We start from the raw sequence: 23,378 nt of genomic DNA, 5'->3' as shown, positions 1-23,378 counted from the left end.
AGACCTTTAAGAAAATCCTCTATGTGAGACTTGAGACCTGAGATTTTGGGGTTGAGAGGGAGATGATCATAAAGCCTTCAAAGATGAAAAATGTATGACCTGATTCGTATAAGGAGAAAAGGTATTCCCAGCACAGAATAATAAAGAGCAAGGGCATTCTGGACACAGGAACCTCACTGTAAAGTTAGGTACACGTGAAAGAACATGGTGGGAAAGAAAAGAAACAAAGGAAATAATTTGAGTTTATTAGAATTCAGGGAGTATTGTACAAGGTAAGGTTGGAGAAGGAAGTTGGGACCTGATTTTCAGTTTATTGGCTATCATCTCCTAGTTAAATAGTCTATATTTGTATGCTTTTTGAATGTGACAGATATAGCAAGAGTTGGGAAATAGAAAAACTTCAGGAAAATTTTAAACTGCTTTGGATTATTATTTTTTTAACATTTTAGAAAGCAGCAGTTTAGTATCTTTGCCTAACACTTGTGAGTATGTTGAAACAAAGAAAGGATTAGGATTTGTCAGTTGAATATCTTTACCTCCCTTTATTATCTAGCATTCACTTCCTAGACACTTTCCTTGGTGGGTTTTTTATAATAGTACCTAGTTGTTTTCCTAATTGATAGGCTTTTGTTTCCCTTTTTAGTTTATCACTCCTCTTTATAATTAGCCTGATACTTCAGTCAGCCATTTCAGATTGTCATTCTACACATCTTTTTGAGTTCCATGTTGATAGGTGACTTTTCATGATCTTCTGTGAATGTCGTGATCTTCAGAGCTCACACCATTTGGTAGTCTAAAGAGCATATATCCTAATAAAAGATTTACTTGTAAGAACAAAGATCCAAAACTTAGAGAAAAAATCCCCACCTTACCCCCCCCCCCCAAAAAAAAACCCTCTAGAGTAAGGAGCATTATTTTGTATAATAACTTGCTTAAGGCCTCCCATCTATTCAGTCTTTGTTTATGAAGAATACTTGTTTGTGTGACCTGGCATTCCAGGGCAGGGCTCAGCATATCTTATTTCCTCTAACGCTTCACCATTAATGACTCATATCAGCACTTCTATAGATCTCACATTGGAGAGTAAACTCCGGTTTAGATTCTTGTTACATTGTTTTGAGAGTTTCCGTAGGTAAGTGTTAGGCAGTATCTTAAATGATGGCTTATTTCTTAGAGGCATCTGTTTAACAGCTGAGCTCTGATGAGGAGAGTAAATAATTTTCAATTATTATGATTTCCTCCAGTTGTACTCCTCATATTACTGTTTCTGATGAGGAGCATATTTTCCAGTTGGGTGCTCTAAATTTTCTTCTTTTATCCTATTTTATGTGTTTGTGAGTTTTATTTTGTTTTTACTATCTTTACAGCTAAGGAAGTTTGTAAAAAAATGAATTTGTCTAGACATTATAATATCTCTAGACATATTAGTCTCTTGAAATGAGTATACCTCATGTTCTGTTCACTTAAGATTCCCTTTAACAATAAGAAAAAAGGTTCACTCATTCACTTATTCACTTTTTAAAAGTTTTAATGAGCTTCTGTTATTTGCTCAATGTATTCTAGTGCTATCGATACCAAAATTTCAAGCTTCTTATCTCTTGGAAGTCATCTTTGTAGCAACCAGCCCTATATTCCATTTATTCCTAGTATGTCTCATCATAGTATGAATACAGATTGGTAATAATATTTGCTTTGGTGGAATTTGAGATGTGTTGGGAAAAGACTTCATTTAATTTTGGGGAAGACTATAAATGTTAAAAAAGAGATTTTCTAAGGATATGAGTGAATAATGATGATGATGGAGTAACCACAAACTGACCAGAGCAGATGTTAGTTGTTTCTATTAAATCATGTCTGGGTTGTTAGAAAATGACAATCTGAACTGAAATAAATGGTCATTAATTTAGAGAAGAAACTTTCTTTTTTTTTTTTTTTTTTTTAATTTTTTGTTTATTGCAGTAACATTGGTTTATGACATTGTAAAAATTTCAGGTGTACATCATTGTACTTCTATTTCTGCATAGATTACATCATGTTAACCACCAAAATGCTAATTACAACCCATCACCACACACATGTGCCGAATTATCCCTTTTGCCCTCTTCCCTCCCCCCTTCCCCTCTGGTAACCACCAATCCAATCTCTGTCCCTATGTGTTTGTTTATTGTTGTTATTATCTACTACTTAATGAAGGAAATCATACGGTATTTGACCTTCTTCCTCTGACTTATTTCACTTTGCATTATACCCTCAGTGTCCATCCACGTTGTCACAAATGGCTGGATTTCATCGTTTCTTATGGCTGAGTAGTATTCCATTGTGTATATATACCACAGCTTCTTTATCCATTCGTCCCTTGATGGGCACTTAGGTTGCTTCCAAGTCTTGGCTATTGTGAATAACGCTGCAATGAACACAGGGGTGCATGTACCTTTGCAAATTGGTGTTTTCAAGTTCTTTGGATAAATACCCAACAGTGGAATAGCTGGATCATATGGTAGTTCTATCCTTGATTTTTTGAGGAATCTCCATACTGTTTTCCATAGTGGCTGCACCAGTTTGCACTCCCACCAGCAGTGTATGAGAGTTCCCTTCTCTCCACATCCTCTCCAACACATGTTGTTTCCTGTCTTGTTAATTATAGCCATTCTGACGGGCGTCAGGTGATATCTCATTGTAGTTTTGATTTGCATTTCCCTGATAGTTAGTGATTTTGAACATCTTTTCATGTGTTTGTTGGGCATCTGTATATCTTCTTTGGAGAAATGTCTGTTCAGGTCTTTTGCCCATTTTTTAGTTGGGTTGGTAGTTTTTTTGTTGTTGAGATGCATGAGTTCTTTATATATTTTGGAGATTAAGCCCTGATCAGAAGTATGGTTTGCAAATATCTTCTCCCAGTTGTTAGGTTGTCTTTTCGTTTTGTTGATGGTTTTCCTTTGCTGTGCAGAAGCTTTTTAGTTTGATGTAGTCCCATTTGTTTATTTTTTCTATTGTTTCTCTTGCCCGGTCAGACGTGGTGTTTGAAAAGATGTTGCTAAGACTGATGTCGAAGAGCGTACTGCCTATGTTTTCTTCTAGAAGTTTCACAGTTTCAGGTCTTACATTCAAGTCTTTAATCCATTTGGAGTTAATTTTTGTGTATGGTGTAAGGTAAGGGTCTACTTTCATTTTTTTGCATATGGCTATGCAGTTTTCCCAACACCATTTGTTGAAGAGACTTTCTTTTCCCCATTGTATGTTCTTGGCTCCTTTGTCAAAGATTAGCTGTCCATAGATGTGTGGGTTTATTTCTGGGCTTTCGATTCTATTCCATTGATCTGTGTGTCTGTTTTTGTGCCAGTACCATGCTGTTTTGGTTACTATAGCTTTGTAGTATATTTTGAAGATTTTATTTATTTTTTTTTATTTTTATTTTTTTATTTTTTCCCCCCAAAGCCCCAGTGGATAGTTGTGTGTCGTAGCTGCACATCCTTCTAGTTGCTGTACGTGGGACTCGGCCTCAGGATGAACGGAGAAGTGGTGCCTCGATGCGCACCCGGGATCCGAACCCAGGCCGCCAGCATCGCAGCGCGCACACTTAACCACCAAGCCACAGGGCCGGCCCTGTAGTATATTTTGAAATCAGGGAGTGTGACACCTCCAGCTTTGTTCTTTTTTCTCAGGATTCCTTTAGCTATTCGGGGTCTTTTGTTGTTCCATATAAATTTTAGGATTCTTTGTTCTATTTCTGTGAAAAATGTTGTTGGAACTTTGATAGGGATTGCATTGAATCTATAGATGGCTTTAGGAAGTATGGACATCTTAACTATGTTAATTCTTCCAATCCAAGAGCACGGAATATCTTTCCATTTCTTTGTGTCTTCTTCAATTTCTTTCAGAAATGTTTTATAGTTTTCGGTGTACAGATCTTTCACCTCTTTGGTTAAGTTTATTCCTAGGTATTTTCTTCTTTTTGTTGCAATTGTAAATGGGATGGTATTCTTAATTTCTCTTTCTGCTACTTCGTTGTTAGTGTACAGAAATGCAACTGATTTTTGTATGTTGATTTTGTATCCTGCAACTTTACCATATTCGTTTATTACTTCTAAAAGTTTTCTGGTGGATTCTTTAGGGTTTTCTCTATATAAAATCATGTCATCTGCAAATAGTGACAGTTTCACTTCTTCCTTTCCAATTTGGATCCCTTTTATTTCTTTCTCTTGCCTGATTGCTCTGGCTAGGACTTCCAGTACTATGTTAAATAGGAGTGGTGACAGTGGGCATCCTTGTCTGGTTCCTGTTTTTAGAGGGATGGCTTTCAGTTTTTCACCATTGAGGATGATATTAGCTGTGGGTTTCTCATATATGGTCTTTATTATGTTGAGATACTTTCCTTCTATACCCATTTTGTTCAGAGTTTTTATTATAAATGGATGCTGTATCTTGTCAAATGCTTTCTCTGCATCTATTGAGATGATCATGTGATTTTTATTCTTCATTTTATTAATGTGGTGTATTACGTTGATTGATTTGCGAATGTTAAACCATCCCTGCATCCCTGGAATAAATCCCACTTGATCATGGTGTATAATCTTTTTAACATATTGTTGTAGAGAAGAAACTTTCTTATAAAATGCTTTGCTAAACTTAGATTTCTCACTCTTTCACTATAAATAAAATCTAACCGTTCAAGTACATTATATCTATAAGTGAATCTTTTTGCTTCAATGTAAATAAGCAATTGTTATAGCATGAAAGTCATTTGTCTGTAAAATATGAAACAATTTTGAGTGAGATAATTTTTTTCACTAGAAGAGTCATTCATGCTAAAATATTTATTGAATACCTTTAGTCTGAGATGCTAGGAATTGAAGGATGGAGTTTTCCCTTTAAAGCAGTGATTCTTCATCCTTTTTTGATCTTGAACCCTCCCTCTCCCAAGAAAAATGCATATACATATTTAAATATAATGCCTCATATGATTTCAGTAGGCCTATGAATCTCACCATTGTGAATCTTACCCTGAAGACATGCAGCCGAGCAGAAACAGACATATTAACACAAACTATAATATGTTAAGTGATTTAAGACGGATGGGTATAAGAGATTGTGGAAACATAAATGAAGGGCAGTTAATTTTGCCTAGGCCTAGGTGGTAGAGAATGGAAATGCAAAGGGGAGAAGTAGGTAGGTGGGAATTGGTCCCAGAAGGGTGATAACGGAATTGACACTTTGTACGTTAAAAATGGACTAAAAATGAAAAACAGTAACAAAATGAAATGCTGGCAAAGATGTGGACAAACTGGATCACTCATACATTGCTGATGGGAATGTACAATAATATAGCCACTCTGGAAAAGTTTATAAAACTAAACATGCATTAGATATAACATCAAAAACACAAGTAAGAAACTTTAAAAAATAGATAAATTAGACTTCCTCAAAAGTAAAAACTTTTGTGCTTCAAAGGACACCATTAAGAAAGAGAAAAGAGAACCCACAGAATAGGAAAAACTATTTGCAAATCATATATCTAATAAGGGACTTGTATCCAGGATATATAAAGAAATCTTAGAACTCAACAGTAAAGGACAACCCAGTTTTTAAATGGGCAAGGGATATAAGTAGAGAAGATATACAAAAGGCCAATAACACATAAAAAGATGCTTTATATCATTAGCCATTAGTAGAAGTTAAAACTAGAAATGTTTCAAATATTTATTTAATAACTTATTTGAAAATAACAATAAAACAATTACATTTTTAAATCAATAACATTTTTAATGAAAAATAATTATATCCTCCAAAGCAAAAAAAAAATTTTTTTAGTGAGAAGAGTGGCATTGTGTTACAGTTTTGCAAATTTCTAATATCTGATTTAATAGAAAAATAGCAGGGTTCTCTTATGTGTTTCTGCATTCAATCTGTTGTAATGTATTGTTTTGGTTGGAATATGTGAAGAAAACCTACCCTACTACAGATATGTAGTTGGAAAAAGGAGGAGTATTTTAATAGTATTTTCATAGAGGAAATGTGCCAATAGAGGAAGATTGGCACAGATGTTAGCTCAGGGCTAATCTTCCTCAAGCAAAAAAAAAAAAGGAGGAAGATTGGCAACAGATATTAGCTCAAGGCGAATCTTCCTCAGCAAAAAAAAAAAAAAAAAGCCATTGTAATAGCACTCCTGTAGCTAATTTATTTATATTATAAACCATTTTTGGATCCTGGCTATATAAAAGACTATAATAGGTCCTGGGGATTTGGCAATTAACAAAACAGATAAAAATATCAGCTGTTGTAAAGCTTATTTATAAAGACAGTAAGTGTTAGGGAGAAAAGTAAAGCAGAGAAGAGAAAGGACGTGAGTGTGTTTGGTGGGGATATGTCTGTGCAATTTAACTAGAGTAGCCAAGAAAGGCCTCACTGAGAAGTTGACATACGAGTGAAGATTTGAAGGGGGTGAAGGTGTGTGCCATGCACATGTTCCAGGAAAGGATATTCCAGGGTGAATAGCAAGTACAAAGGCCCTGACGCAAGAACATGCGTTGTATGTGTGAGGAACAAGAAAGGTAGCTGTTGCAGCTAGAGTGGAATAAATAAGGAAAAGAACCATAGAAGATGATGTCAGAGAAATAAGTAGGTGCGTCAGAACATACACAGCCTTAAAGGCCATTGGGGTTATTTTAATTTTTCTCTGTGATTGGAAGTCATTGGAGCATTTTGATGTATATTTTAACAGGATCATTCTGGTTGCTGTAATGAGAATAGACTTCAAGTAGGAAAGAGCAGAAGTGAGCAGACCATTTAGGAGGCTATTGTAATTATACAAATAATAGATAATGATGGCTTGGACTGATGGTTAGATGCCAGATATATTTGGGCAGTAGAATTGATAGGTTTCACTGATGGATTGGTATGGAGTATGAGAGGAATACTATAAGATCTTTGGTCTGAGTATCTGAGAGAAATGGCATTGCCATTGAGATGGGAAACACTATGGGAGAAGCACATTTGAGAGGTATATCAGGAGCTTAGTTTTAGGTATCTTAACTTGGAGACGTCCAAGTGGGTATTTTGAGTAGGCAGTTGGATATAGGAGTCATCAAGGCCAAAGGAGTGAAATGGGCTAGAAATATAAATTTGGGAGTCATCAATGTATAGATAATATTTAAAACCCTGAGACTAAATGAGCTTGCCAAGGAGTGAGTAGAGATAGATGAGAGGAGCTAATGTGGACTTAAGCTCAGGAATGAGAAAGGGACATATTTAGTGTTGGGGGTAAGAAAAATGAAACAGTCCAAGATCATTCTAGGTTTCTCTTTGGATAAATAGAATTTGATGAAGTTAACTAAAATAGGAAATCTAGGGGAAGATAAATTGTAGTTTAAGGACCTATAGAATATTCCAGTGGCAATGCCTAGCAAGCAGTTATAAATATGGGTCTTGAGTTAAGGTTTGAGTGGTTTGAGCCAGACATATATTTCAAGTCATGGGACTAGATGAGAATGCCAAGGAAGGATATGGATTGAAAAAATATTTGCCTCTAAGAAACACTAATTTTTAATGTGAGTTGTGGGTAGAAGAGAAGGCAGCAAAGAAAAAAAAAGTTGGAGGTAAATGAGAACTAAGAATTTGAGGAGTGAGAGTTGAAAGAGTAAAATGCTGCAGAGAGAAAGTAGGGTGAGGACTAGATACAAGCAAGTGGGTTTACCAGTTAGAATACAATATTTATGAGGACTATTACAGTAGAATGGTGGTGACAGAGCCAATTTTCATTACTTTGGGGATCGAGTGGGAGATAAGGGGGGTCCATTGATTTATGACTCAATCTGTTGTCTTTTATTTACCTAAAATAATGCCATGGTTAATCTAATTAAAATTAATGTTTTTGGAAAATGTTAGGTCAGACATTAACCAAGCAATATCAAATATGTCAGAAATGAAATTCCAGTACTGGGCCACTAATGGTGCTTGGTTGTAAACAACAGAAACCTACTATAAACTTAAAGCAGAAACTGCTTACATTAAGCAGAAAAGGAATTTATTAGAAGGCTGTTTGTTAGTTCACAGACTCCTTGGAAGGTTGGAGAATTCAGCTCAGAACACTCATGGGAACCAAAGGAGGCCACACAGCAAAGAACACAGCCATTGTCTCAGCTCAAGAAGGTGGTTTAGTTGCTTGCCCTTTTCTGAGACTGATTTTGGCATGATGACACATGCAAAAGAAATACAAATCCAAAACCTCAAAAACTTGATAAGTAATGTAGGCCTTTAATGAAGTCTCTTGAAGATACTGCAAACGAAATATTAAATCAAACAATAGACGGCAAAACGTCTGTCTCGCCCCCCCCCCCAACACACACACACCATAGAGTCACTGTCCCAGTCTCTCTGCTAGCACACAAAGGTCGCAGCTCAGGCTAGCCCTCTTTACCAATCTCTTTTCTACCCTTCTAACTTCTAGACCTTTTTTCCTGCTAATAACTCATACCTTTTTTAATTTAAACCAATTTAGCTTCTTCCAACTTTCCTTTCCACCTACGACCTTACCTGAACCACACACACAATCCAGCAGTGCTTAAAAAAATAAAAATCCTTGGAAAAAGCACAGAGATAGAGTAGAAGCTTTGAAAACTTGTGCTTCAATTATTTTTCCCCTATCATCTTTTAAATTAAAAGAAGTGAAATATGAGGGTGTCCTCTTTTCTTGGTTGATTTCATAGAGAATACCTGTGATGATTGGCACTAGTGTTTGTGAAAAGGAATAGTGAGAGATCGTGATGGAAAGAAGCCAGAGGAGTAGGGACCAAATTATAAAGAGCTTTCGTTTCTAGGCTCAGCAGTTTGGATCAGTCATGTGTGCCTGTCATCCTGTTTCTGTTCAGCAGTGGAGCAGTGGCTCTTGGCTATGATGTGGAAAGGAATAAATCTAGACAACAATGTCAGCGTCCATGCTCACGCTACCTGTTGCATTTCCTCAGGGACTTCTCTGACCTCAAATTCTTTGGTCCTTTTTTTAAAAAAATTATCAAACACTTATAATAGTGCTTTCTGCGTGCCAGTCACTATTCCAAGTGCTTTAAGGTATTAACTTGTTTAATCATTATAAACAATCCATGCAATAGGTATTGTTACTGTCCCTTTGTTCCCTAATAATCTCTTTTCTCGGAAAACTTGTTTAAATTTTTTTTTAATTTTATTTATTTATTTATTTTTCCCCCAAAGCCCCAGTAGATAGTTGTATGTCATAGCTGCACATCCTACTAGTTGCTGTATGTGGGACGCGGCCTCAGCATGGCTGGAGAAGCGGTGTGTCAGTGCGCGCCCAGGATCTGAACCCGGGCCGCCAGCAGCGGAGCACGCGCACTTAACCGCTAAGCCACGGGGCCGGCCCTCAGAAAACTTGTTGACTCAAATTTGCTGTAGCCTCAGACCTCCTCCTCCCCGCTCCCCGTGGTTTGCTTTGGTAGCATCTCTGTAAGATGCAATTTAATCTTCAGGAAATTCACTTCCTACCAGTAGTCTTGAGTAAAGTGAGTTTCTAAAATGAAATATCTTGTAAACATTATGTCTGACAAATTCACATATGGTTAAAGCCTTTATGCATTTAGTGTTTGATCTTTTCCCTTAATAAGGCAGTTTTTGGATTGCCACACTGTTGGCACTCAACAAATGATGATTGATAACAAGTTTCCGGGGTGCTAATTTACTTCCCTAAATCACACACTGTCCAGCCTTTGAAAAGCTCTGTATTATATCTGACCAAGTTTTGAACTTTGATTAGCTCAAGTTATTGAATGAAGTAATGTGAAGAACAGGGTCAAAGACCTCCTAACCCTCTACCTGTCCAAAGCATGTAACCAGCATTTTATCCAACAGCTTTCTTCAGGGAAAACAATCCTGACTGGTTTAGAAACACTTTCCCTGAAACTCTCATCAAGAGAGAAGAATGATTTGGAAGCTACTGTCTTATCCTTGGGAAAGTATTTACAAGAAACCATTTTGACCAAGAAACTCAGAATTAATTCTGGTTTTAAAAAAGAGAGGCATATATAACTATTAGGTTGAACCTTCTGAAATTATTTATATTTGACCCACAAAAATGACAGTTTTGTGTGGTTCAACCTTATACATTTTTGTCTGAATGAAAGGGGATATCAAGGTCCCTTGGGCAGGTTTGGGGGCTTCCTACAGAGTTTGATATGAGAACCACATCTTAAAGCAAAACTTGAGTTAGCACTTACGAGGATGTCTAGCTAATTTTTCCTCTGGTGATCTCGCCTACATTATCAGGTTTGAATTAAGTGCAAAAATTTTCCTCTTGTCAAAATGTAAACCTTGGCTTACTCTTGGGCCATCTGTTGAGCGCTAATAGTTTTGATTTATTCTTCCTCTGGCTGCCATGCATACTAATGGTACAGATGCAAACTTTACATTTCCTTTTATTGGTCTGTGGTTTTCCTGCATACGTTAGGGGCACAAATACCGCATTCATATTACCTATTTATATTAACTGTTCTAGCTTTGAGATGAGTAATGTACTTTGCTTATGTTTTTACTGTGATGGGAAGCCCTACATCATAGACATTTTAATAGACTTTTTAAATGATTACATTCTACTTAATTTTACTACCTCTATTTTTTTGCAATTTTTATTTTCAGGATATGTCACTATGTGTGTCTGTGTATTTTAATGATTTCAAATTTCCTAATTGCCTTTGCTTTTTACTTGCTTTAATGAATAGACACGTTTGGTTTCTGATCAACAATTAGTATAACTACTAGAAAAGAATATTAGTTTTTTAGTTCAGAATGTTGTAATTTAGATAAGTTTGAAAGGCCTACTTGTAACTGCTGCTTTGGCCCTCTTATGTTTACAGTTTGATATGTTCTTCAGTTTGTTTGGTAGCTTGAAAGATACTTGGTAAGGTAAATAAGGTAGAGTGATGATAGAAAACAAAAGCTCTCTAGGATAGGAACATAGGTTAGAGAAAATTCAATACAAAGCTATTTTTGAAATGAGGATAGATGCTATTTTTATTTTTAATCTGGGTTTAAATAGTTTTCTATATTGGAAAACAAACTCTATCTCGGTAATCTAGTGAATATGGACCAAATATAAAACGTTACGAAGCCATTATTGTTAATATGCAAGGGCCTGATATGTACATCTTTTTGACTGATAGAGATACATGTTGATCCAAGTGAAAGCTGTTCAGTGTCACAAGTGCAGCCTGTTGCAGTCTGTGTTTCCCTCATCCATAAGGGACATCAGTAGATATTAAATACATTCCTTTCTATCAAAGATAAAGGCTCCAACCTGAGTCAGTTTCCTAATACAGGAGAAGCTGTGTTACCTGGTACAACAGAAACTAGTGGATGATCTGTTAATTAATAAAATTGCTTAAATCGAATGGATAAAGAAGATGTGGTATATATACACAATGGAATACTATTCAGCCATAAGAAACGACGAAATCCAGCCATTTGTGACAACATGGGTGGACGTTGAGGGTATAATGCAAAGTGAAATAAGTCAGAGGGAGAAGGTCAAATACCGTATGATTTCCTTCATTAAGTAGTAGATAATAACAACAATAAACAAACACATAGAGACAGAGATTGGATTGGTGGTTACCAGAGGGGAAGGGGGGAGGGAGGAGGGTGAAAGGGATAATTCGGCACATGTGTGTGGTGATGGGTTGTAATTAGTATTTTGGTGGTGAACATGATGTAATCTATGCAGAAATAGAAGTATAATGATGTACACCTGAAATTTTTACAATGTTATAAACCAATGTTACTGCAATAAACAAAAAATTTAAAAAAAAATTGCTTAAAGCAAGGGATCATTAAAATTATATGTACCTTTATTTTATTTCATTATATAAATGTGCATTCATTTGACACATTTTGGTGTAGGGCCAACACCTTTTCTTTGAGTCCGGATCCACTAGAGTTCCATGTTGCCTTTCCCGCATAAACTGTACTCACAATGCATCAACCGTAACTTCCAGTATCAGTTACAGTTACTTTAAATTAGAATAAGAACTTAAAGATAGTTGTTAAGCAATGTGAATGCAGACTGTTATGATTTTTTTCCCGTCTTTTATGGTTGTCTTGCAATGAGAGAAATTTTTTTTAACCAATTCACTTTTATTAAATCTTGCTCTCTTTTCACACTGTATTTTATCAGTTTAATATTTTATTAGATTACACAGTTACACTAACAAATACAATTAGCAGAAGTAGTTTTGGAAAAAACACAGCTAGTCATGAATGTTCAGTTTGCTATGGGCATAGGTAAGTTTTAGAGGAAGAGAGGGAAGGGTTGTTTAATCTAGTAAGTCAGTTTAAGTTGAGATCCGTTACTACTCTACACAGATGTGTAGAATCAACATTTCACAGCACTTAGTCGGACCTTAATTTTATTGTGAATTACGTTAGTCGGACCTTATTTTTTTTTTTTTAATTTTTTTTTTAAAGATTTATTTATTTATTTATTCCCCCCAAAGCCCCAGTAGATAGTTGTATGTCATAGCTGCACTTCCTTCTAGTTGCTGTATGTGGGACACGGCCTCAGCATGGCCGGAGAAGTGGTGCGTCGGTGCGCGCCCGGGATCCGAACCCGGGCCACCAGCAGCGGAGCGCGCACACTTAACCGCTAAGCCACGGGGCCGGCCCGGGACCTTAATTTTATTGTGAATTACCATCATAACCTTCAGCTGAGTAAAATGTAGTCCTGTTCTTTTGATAAGTTAGTCTCCAGTGCTTTAGCTCTCTTAAAAAGAGGAGAAACAGATAACTTTGGATGCTGTGTTATGCACTAATATTTTGTCTTTTTCTAATAAAATACTTGGAAGAGGGAATTGGGAGAATTGTATGAAAATAGCATATTTTCTCATTGCATAACATTGGAAAGCTGATGCTTTATTCTCACGGTGAAATGTTTTGGTGTTTTCCCACCAGTGTTTCTCTAACTTCTTCTGGGAATAAGAGAACAAAGCTTTGATTATAGTATTTGTCCATATAGTTTCCTCCCTGAAGATATCCCGTGGTGTCTCAGTCCTATAAAGGCCTTTAAGGAGTCCATTTGAAGACATCTTAAAATTAGTGACATGGTTTTGAATGACAGTGCCAAAATATATCACATTTATATTGTGATATAATATATCACAACATAATTTGCGGCAACATCCTTTTTCTACTTTTCCTTTTTATTTTTAAATAGCTTTACTTTGTTGCAGTTGGATTATTTTAACTGACGTAACAGGACGGAAAGAGTTTCGTTCAGATTCGTCAAATTGTACCTCTACTTTTCCAGGATTGAATTTCTGCTATAAGTTCTTTATAAATTAGTAAAATGGGGGGAAAGTACATCAAGAAAGCTAAATAATAAATATGGTGTTTTTATGCTGTTAAAAAAGAGTAAAGCTGTCTCTGATTACTTTAACCCTTATTGAGATTCCTCTTGACCAAATACCTTTAGTACTGTTTCACAAATTTATAATATAACTAGTAATTAGGTTTAGGTTTAGCTATGAGTGACAGAAAATCCAAAATAATAGTGGCTTAGACAAATTAGAATTTTGTTTCTCTCTCATGTGTAAGTTCCAGAGATCTTCTGGTAGCTCCTTGATCAGGATCCGTAGCTCTGGCTTGTTGTTTCATAATCCTCAGATTGCAGCTTCCATCTCATGGTCCAAGATGACTACTCCAGCTCTAGCAGTCATATCTGCCGTCTAGCTAGCAGAAAGGAGAACAAGGGAGGAGGAGGATTGCCTTCCATCACCACCACCTTGAAGAAGCTGCATGCAGGCACCGTTTCTCCTTTCAGCCCATTGACCAGAACTTGAATATATGGCCTCATTTGGTTGCAAAGGAGGCTAGGGAATAAAGTCTTTATTCTGGGTTTCTTTGTGCCCAACTAAATATGGAAGGTTCTATTTCCATTCTAGTTCCTATGGAAAGCAGAGCAGATATTGGGCACAAGTGGCTGTTTCTGCCACAATTAAACATTGCCACAATTAAACAGCATTGTTTCCCCAACAAAATTAAAAACCTGAATTTATATTCTATGAAAGAAAATATTCTGTGTAGCACGGAGCTGAATACATAGCAGGTCACTATGCTCAGTAAATGTTTTTATGAATGGTAAGAAGTCAATAAATATTTGTTGATTGAGTAAGTAAAGCTCCTTTATTTCTGACGATGTCACTAGTAGAATTAATGATGTGCTAAAAAAAGGAGCGAGATGAACACAGTTGGAGAGAAAAAACTGATTGAAGATTCTTTGTTGTGCTAAGGAACATTTAATTTGAGGAAGTGAAAGTAAATGTTAAATGAAGCAACTACGTACACTGTCGCAGGCGTGTGTGTGTGTGTGTGTGTGTGTGTGTATAAATTACTTTGTAACATAAGATAAGCATTATTAAAGTTTGTAGTATAGTGGCTTTGATTCCCTGCAATTCTGATGTTTAGGCCTCTTGGTAAATAAGCACTTTAAATTATAGGTTTTTTTCCCCTAAGTTTGCAAACTTTTGATAATTAGAGGTAAGGCAGGTTGACTGTAATAAATTTTTATGCATTCAAGATGTGATTCTTCTTTTTCATAAATAATAATGTGTCTTTTGGCTTTCTGCTACAAAAATAACTTCTTTGTTTAAAATTTAATGAAGAGAGAAAGTAGGGAACATAATGTTTAGGAAATCATATTTAAAAACTTTTAGTATAGCAACTAGCTTTTAGCAGGAAACTCAGATTTAAGTTGGAGACTGACCTTAACCCATGACCAGTGGGATCTAAGTGTGTTTATTTTTACAATAGCCTTAATTTGGGGCTTGCAAGTTTGTTGGTTTGTTTTCTCATTCAATTTTGGGGACGCTAAAGCAGTATTTTAATTATAGGAATTAAGCTATTTATAATTTTCATAGCATGAAGATCAGCAAATTTTGTTTTTTCTTGGTTATAATATGTTATCTTACTCTTGGAAATGTGTGATCTTTGTGTCTAACAATGCACTTTAAAAAAAAAACTCCTGTGCTGCAATGCTGGAATTCTAACAGAACAACCTCATTATCTTTTCCCTGCTTTTTAAAAAACAAGTTCTCACAGAAATGTTGCCTTGAATTAGACAAAGCACAAGCGGTTACTGGAAATGTTTTCTAAACAGTTCTGTTCATGTACATCCATTTCAATTTGTTCTTCACGTTTAGATTTTTTCTTAAGCTTTACTGATAATTGTATTTCATAGTCACATTGATTTTGAACTAAGTTGCTTTGAATTTTTATCACTCTCAGCTGTGTCAAATCCTACCTTTGATGCTTCCTTTCATGTAGCAGGTTTGTTGACTGAATTTTGAAACGAAGGGACAAGAAAAGAAAGCAAAAGGAGTTACCTTAGGTTCAGCTTTATCTCAGTTGAACCATGCTCCCTTAAATGGAAACACTAATGTACGTTTTTTTCTTTTTACTGTGACAATTCCTATGCTTTTGCTAGGAAGAAAAGGAGTTACTGAAAACAGCAGTAAATATCACAGTCATAAGTCATTTATAATCAGCTTTGGAATACCTACAGATGTACATACCTTTTCCAAAACACTTGTACCTCCCCCATTTTTGAAGCCAAACTCCTCTTGGCTCATTCTTCTTTTTAGTATTTGTGTGGTTGGAAACCAGAAACCTCAGATGCCCTGGATCACTTATAGATCATCACAAGTTGGCAATATTATATTAAGAACTATATAATTGAACTAGACATGCATTTATAATCTTTTAAAACTCTTCCACTAAACTGTGTGCTTTTTAAGGACAAGAACTATACATCTTCTTTAGTATGTACCTGTTACTCACAAACAAAGTCCAATGCTGTGACTGCCCCAGAGGGAGAAGAGGAGGCTAAATAGGCAAGGCTCCAGGCCCTGGCCCTGCTTCAATGAGAATCTCTTTTATATATCAGTAGTTTGGGATCAGAATTTTTTTGGGGAAGAAAACATTCCTCTTCTTTAAAAAAAAGTTTGAAAAGACTCTATTGGATAGATAACTTCAGTATCTTGTGACATTGTCGAGCCTAGCTCCCTCTTTTTACAGGACTGGAAACAGACCCAGATCATACAGCTATCCAGTGGCAGAACTAGAATTAGAATCCCTCTGTTCTGACTGCTTGACTGATACTCTTTGTAGTATACTGCAGCATATATGTTAGCAGAACCTAGGAGTATTCCAAGAATACTACATAGTGCCTGGTAATGATAGACACTCAGTAAATGTTTATTGCATTATGAATGAATGAACCATAAGATGATTTGTAGTTAATTACCCCTAGGCCAAGTTCAAATAAAAACTGTCATTTTTTGTGATCCCAATGAAATGTTGGCATCTTAGAAACCCTGAGTTTGTTCTGTTATAGGACTAAGCCAACTACTATAAATAACAGATTGTTCTTTGTTAATCTTAGGATCACCTGCTGTTACCAGCTACCACCCATAACAAGACCACACGACCAAAGATGTCAATTGTATTACCTGCAATAAATATAAACGGTAAGTTGAAATTTTATTTATGAATGACATGATATTGCTTTGTTGAACCAAAATTCTCTGGATTAACTAAAAGACATTTGAAATGTTCAGTTGGTCAGGCATATATCCATACATTAATTTTGAAACATTTTTCCACTGTTTTCACAAAATATGACTTTTAAATATCTATACTTGGGGCCGGCCCCGTGGTGTAGCGGTTAAGTGCGTGTGCTCCGCTGCTGGCGGCCCGGGTTCGGATCCTGGGCATGCACAGACGCACTGCTCGTCAGGCCATGCTGTGGTGGCGTCCCACATAAAGTGGAGGAAGATGGGCATGGATGTTAGCCCAGGGCCAGTCTTCCTCAGCAAAAAGAGGAGGATTGGCATGGATGTTAGCTCAGGGCTGATCTTCCTCACAAAAAAAAAACAAACAAAAAAATAAATAAATATCTATACTTTTTTAAAAAATTACTGTTTTAAAAATTAAAAGATTTAATTTGAAGTTACATGTAAAATTACTACATTTTTAAAAGAAAAAATTCATTTCCTTTTATTTACAAAATTGGAACAGTTAGCATCTTGACTGCTCTATAGATTTGTTGTCTGGGGCCTTTCTGGTTATACATGCAGTATAAGAAGTCCCTGCTGTGTTCTAAGAGTGAATTTGTAAGGTAAGTTTTTGGAACTCAACGCCATTGACTGTATTGCATAAATGGTGGTATGATTCCCAGACCAAACCTTAGAAGCCTATTTATATTTAATCTGTAATACTGAATCTATCCATACTGATGAATTTGATATTGATAGTATTACTATTGCATTTTGTTCTCCTACTAGTGCTGGGTATTAAGTAAAATACAAATAATACTATAATACTTGGAGACTATCCAAAGATGTCAAGCATAGTGTACTTGCTTATAGCCTAGAAGGAAAAATAAGATAAGCACAGAAATCACTGTACTCCAAAGAAAAAGTCCCATAACGAATATACAAAGTACTAAAGAAATTTAGTAAAGGAGAGATTACTTCCAGCTGGGCTATTCATGGAAAAGAGAAATATCTTACTCCCAAAGCCAGCTGTGTGTTGTAAATGAGCTCAGTGTATATTGTTGACTAATTGCTTTCTTTGACACATCATATTGGGCTCTAATGAAACTAGGAGGATTGGCCATCCTTTTCAAGTCCATTTATCTGGTGTAATAGAACTGCCGGTAAATTTTCTGTCTAGTAGTAGAAACTTCGTAGTTTATAAGTAAGACGAAAATGAAAAGCCCCTTGAACTAACCTGCAGTTGAACGGGTCCACATTCTGATTGCTGATCATAATTAAACCACCAAATACAATTATAAAACAAAACACTGGAATTCCAGATAAATTCCAATAAAATTTAGTCTTGGAGAAAAAGTATTACATATTCATTGTACATTTTAAGACCATAGAGGTCTATAGAATTTCAATGAGCTGTATATAGACGACTTATTAGACATGCTTAGGAGGCAACTTTATAGACATAAAATATTTTGTTTTTGTTGTTAAAGCATAAAAGAATTATGTTAGTCTTAAAAAGACATTTAGAACCAATCAAAAAGAAAAAACTATAACATTGAGAAGAACTTCTCTTTCTTCAGTAAAGGCGTACCTCTGAAGCTTCATAGTGCAATCAACTACTACTTCAAGAAGGACAGTATATTCCAAAGAGTACTATATTACACTCCAAAAAATATATTTAGGAAATATCATTTATTCTTATTCCATAGATACCTAGGTTTCTCTGCTTGAACCATAATAGATTTAATTTCTGGTCAGCTTATGCTCAGAAAGGCAATTGTCTAGGCTTCAACAAGGCGGAATTCACTTAATTTTGTTGTTCTGATACTGGGTTCTTATGCAAGAAAATGCCTGGTGTTATTTTATAACAGTGAGCTATCCATTTATATTAAGCCAAAAACAATAAGATGCTATTCGACTCTATCTTGGCCAGGGGACCAATTTTTGGAAGTGAGCCTTTCGTGGATTTAAAAAATATAATCCTTAGAGGACCATTTCCTTTTTATTCTGGTTTGGATTTCTTTGTACATAAGTTTTGTTTTTTTCCTTTTTAGGATATAGTAAACTATTAGAAAAGTTAAAATTTAAATTCAAGAAATATTGATTGAGTATATTTCATGTGTCAAGTACTGTGCTACATCCTCAGCCTCTTTTCTGAACAGTCCTTTCACCTGGTCAAATAGAGCCTGATTTTTCTTCCCTACCTCATGTATCTCTGAGCCTGCAGGTGGGGTGGGTAGTATCCTTGCTCCCCACTGCAACTTCCAAATTAGCTCTCCTTCAGTCTCCCTAACATCTTTCAAGTATATAACATCAGACTTTACTCCTCTTACCCTTCTTTGTTGCTGTCTTCTACCCCACCTTCACTGATGACTCTCCACCACTGCTTTTGTCCTCTCTCTATAACTTCTACATCCACGTAGAGGATTCTACGTGGATGTAGAAGTTATAGAGAGAGGACTCAGGCACTCAGGCCTCTTTTGATCCAGTCATCTGTTCTGCGTCACCTCAGCCTCCCATTTACATGGTCATACTCTAGAGCTCATCATCATCAATAGTGGCACTCCCTTTGAAATCTCTTCAAGCTTCCCACTTTTACTTACTCTCTTACTGTAATACCCACACTCCAGCTACTTTCTGACCTCACAAGTCTCCAGTCCTCTGACCCTACCACTTTTTCTGTATCTATCACATCCTTAATGGCCATACACTTCTTCTTACCTGGCCGAGATTTCATGTCCCATACTATCACCACTCTGTCGCAAACCCCGCTTACTCTCTGGCTCCTGTTTTCTTAGGTCCCACTTGTCTGTAAAAATCCAACTATCCTCTTTATGCCTGCTTTCAAGCAGCTGAAAGTTGCTAGAAAATATCATCCAGACAAGACAAGTAGATTCACTTCAAATTTATGACCATTAATTCCAAAGGGGCATTCAATCCTGCCCGTCATTGCTAGTAAATTCACTTGCCTTCTCTCTGAAACAAGAATGTCTCACCTTCTCTTCTCAAATCTCCACCATCCCCTGTCCCCACCCCCTCAGCTGATGAACTCACCAAATGCTACATTGAGAAAATAGATGTAATCATACGAGAGCTACCTCATCTTTCCACTACCAACAGCCCAGCTGCATCTCCACCCACAAACTCTGCCTTCCCTCTTGTTGCACTGGAAGAAAAGTCTCTTCTCTTGGGTTCTAAATCTCAACTTTGCTACTTATTAGATATGTATTGTTGGGCAAGTTAATAAACTTTCTGTACCTCAACTTCTTTGTCTGTAAAAGAAGATATTACTAATACTTTCCTCTTAGAGTTGGTGTGAGAATTAAATGAGTAAAAATGCTTTAATTAGTGCTTAGCTATTTTCAGGTTAGATACTATGTTACCACCTTTGTCATTTGTTGTCATTGTCGTCATCATCACCATCATCTAAGGTGACTCTTTCCTTTTGGACCCTGCATCCCAGCTCCTCTCATAGTATCAAAGACTTGGCTCCTGCGTTTATACCTTTTCTGTCCTGCATGATCAGTTTCGTCTCTACTGGATCATTCTCGTCAACATACAAAATGTCTTAATATTACCTTTGGTGTAGGAAGACTCTCTTAACTCCATGTCCTGTTTCTCTGCTACCCTTCGTAACAAAACTCTTGAAAGAGTTACTTGTACTCATTGCTCCTATTTGCTCATCTCCCATTTCTCTCCCTGCTCATTCGTATCTAGTTTTTGCCCCTCACTCTACCGAAATGCTCTTACAAAAGGGTCACCAGTGACCAATATCTTGCCAAAGCCAAAGGTCATGTCTCCGTTCTAATCTTACCTGACCTCTTAACAGTATTTGACATGGTTGACTATTCTCTCTTTTTTTCAGCCCTCTAATTTTTATTTTTAAAAGTTTCAATTCTACAGAAAAGTTGAAGGTTGAGTACAGTAAATATTTGGAGACCGTTTACCTAGATTTCACCAATTGTTAACATTTTTCCACATTTGCTTCATGTTTATCTATTTACATTCATATGTGTTTTTTCCTGAACCATTTGAGAGTAAGTTGCAGACATTCTGACAATTTATCCCTAAATATTTGAATATGCATCTCCTGAGAAAGCGATATTCTCCTACATAAGCACAATAAAATGTCCACACTGAAAAAAGAAATGTTTAACATTGATACAATACAGTTTAATATATAGTCCATATTCAGATTTCTACATTTGCCCCCAAAATATTCTTTATAGCTTTTGGGGGGGAGGGATTCAGAATCCAGTCAAAGATCGTACATTACATCTGCTTGTCACACCTCTTTAGTCTCCTTTCATCTAGAGCAGCTCCCCTGCCCTTTCTTTTTTTAAATTGTCTTTCATGACAAGTACATTTTTTTAGAAATCAGATTTATTGAGGCATAATGTGCATACAATAAAAATCACCAATTTTATGGGTACAATTTAATGAGTTTTGACAAATGTAAACAGTTGTGAAACCATCACTTCAATCATGATGTGAACATTCTTATTGCTTCAGAAACCTTCCTTGTGTCCCTTTGCAGTCAGTACCTTCAAAGTACATTTTTGACATTCTCTCTTTTTTTGAAATGCTTTATTTTGTAGGCTTTTGTGAAACCATGGCTTGTCTAGTTTTCCTCTTGTATCTCCTTCTCCGTCAGCTTAGCCAGCTTCTCCTCCTCTGTGAGGACAGGAACCTTGTTTGTTATGTTTGCCACTTACAACCATATCCCCAGCACCCAGAACAATGCCTGGCCTAGGAAACATGGCAAGATGAAGCACTTGCCTCTCTGTTAGTTCATGTAATGCTCAGCTGCCAGCTAAATGTTATCTTCATTTTATAGATGAAGACATTAAAGCTCAAGAAAGTAATTTGTACCACTTATGCAACCCTACATAACAGAGAGCCAGGATTTAAATTCATTGTATAAAATATGTTCTGATTAATTATTATATTGTTATTTCAGTATTAAAGACAGATGTGCAAATATTGAAAATATTTGGGACTCTAGAATTTAAGATAAACTTTTATACCACTTTATTCTTATGGTATAAGGTTATGCACATTCGTTGAAAGCAGTATAATACAATGTAATGTAATGTTTTGAATTTGATAGACACGTTTGTTGAATGATACAATAAGTAAGGTAAATGTTATTTGGTCATTACTTTGTGGTCACTTGAAAGATTTTACTATTTTAATTCTTTATATGATTAAAAACAACTGGCAAGCACAATTTAGTTTAATCTTTTCAAATGTAAAATAATTGAAATGTGTACTAGGTCACCTTTCTACCACATTAGTTGAGATTTGTAATTCACAATAAAAAGTGAATTGAAATTATCAACCTCCTTTTCAACAATTGTTCTACAAAGGAAAACACATGCAAAAAATCAACCTATAGAACTCTCCTAGTTCCAGAGATAAATTTCTTTGGCTTATTAGGCATATGAATTTGGCAAGCTGTACTATAATTATATCATTTATAATCTGAAGAGTGTAAGTTACATAGGCACAGGAATTTGGGCACCTGTTTATTGAAAGAACAGAGATGTTGTGAGGACATTTCTAATATCAAAGTTTCTCATCCTGAGCAATCTAAAGATTTGAGAAAGTTGAATAAAATATGTTGTCTGCCATTTCTGAGTTCAAAAGTTACATGTAACTTGGAAAGAAAAATGAGTTGTGGGTTTGATCTCTCTCTCTGACTTAAGTGGAGCCTGTAGAATTTTGGAGAAGGTGGTAGAGGACATAAAGTCAAATTTTATTGGGCAACTGGTTTATGTAGTACCTTGGATAGGGATATTTGGGAAGAGGAATTTGATTTTCCAATTTTAGCAAAGTAAATTAGATTCCCAGGTCAATGTCTGGTCCTAAACTATAATGTATAATGATTCTACTTTGTGGTTTTGAGCTGTGGAGAAAGTCTATACAAGAAATAGCTAAAGAGAGTAGGATGTGGGTGTGAAATTAATGCCATTTAGAAAATACTAGTCACATCGTTCTGTGTTCTCCATGCCAATTTAATTTTTGTAATTTATTGTTTTCCATTTTTCATTCTCTTTATTATTTAATTTCCTTTGTCTCATAAGGGAGTTGAAACAGGTTAGTGAAGCTGCAAGAAAGTCTTTCTTTGTCTGAGGAAGTCTTCACACCAAAGATTATTGAAGTAAAATAAAATGCTAGGTACGCTTACCGGTGGCGTATAGTGGTTAAGTTCGCGCGCTCCACTTTGGCGGCCTGGGGTTCGCAGGTTCGGATCACGGGCGCGCACCACTGCACTGCTTGTCAAGCCATGCTGTGGCAGCGTCCCATATAAAGTAGAGGAAGATGGGCATGGATGTTAGCCCAGGGCCAATCTTCCTCAGCAAAAAGAGGAGGATTGGCATCGGATGTTAGCTCAGGGCTAATCTTCCTCACACACACACAAAAAAACCTTATTAAAAACTGATTGGAAATGGTTGGTAGAGCAGTGGATAATGAATTAAAAACTATTGCTATTTTTAAAAAAGAATTCTGGAAGTTCTCCTTATACTGTAAGTCAACATTTCCTGCTTTTAAATTATTTCCATTTATGTTGTGATAAAACTGCTCATTTCCTTTCTTTCACGCTTAATAAATAATTCAACAAAATAGAACATAGAAGAGTTTTTTTTTAATGGTAGCTACTTTGTAGACATCTATCATCAGGGAATGAACACAGCCATTAGCAGATACATTCCATAATTTGGCCAGTGCTTTCACTGATTTGGTTTTACTGTTCTCCTTCCCTCTGTCTGCCATGTACCTAGCTTAGTGTGGTACAAGAGTAATAAAAATAAAACTGTAACTCTAATT

General features: G+C 36.0%; 1 protein-coding gene across 2 annotated transcripts in view; it reads left to right on the top strand.

The window, feature by feature from the left end:
- ATF6 (activating transcription factor 6) overlaps nt 1-23,378 on the top strand; it is a 214,681-nt gene that overhangs the window by 144,598 nt on the left and 46,705 nt on the right. For both annotated transcript variants that reach the window (XM_014783280.2, XM_004424822.3), the window contains exon 15: nt 16,436-16,520. In XM_014783280.2, coding sequence (XP_014638766.2) covers nt 16,436-16,520 — 85 coding nt within the window. The remainder of the gene's footprint in view (nt 1-16,435; nt 16,521-23,378) is intronic.

Source organism: Ceratotherium simum, chromosome 2, assembly GCF_057802395.1.
Source record: "Ceratotherium simum simum isolate JZ-2026a chromosome 2, ASM5780239v1, whole genome shotgun sequence".
Classification (NCBI taxonomy): domain Eukaryota; kingdom Metazoa; phylum Chordata; class Mammalia; order Perissodactyla; family Rhinocerotidae; genus Ceratotherium; species Ceratotherium simum.
The sequence above is the reverse complement of the archived record's forward strand: the minus strand, read 5'-3'. Positions and strand labels throughout refer to the sequence as shown.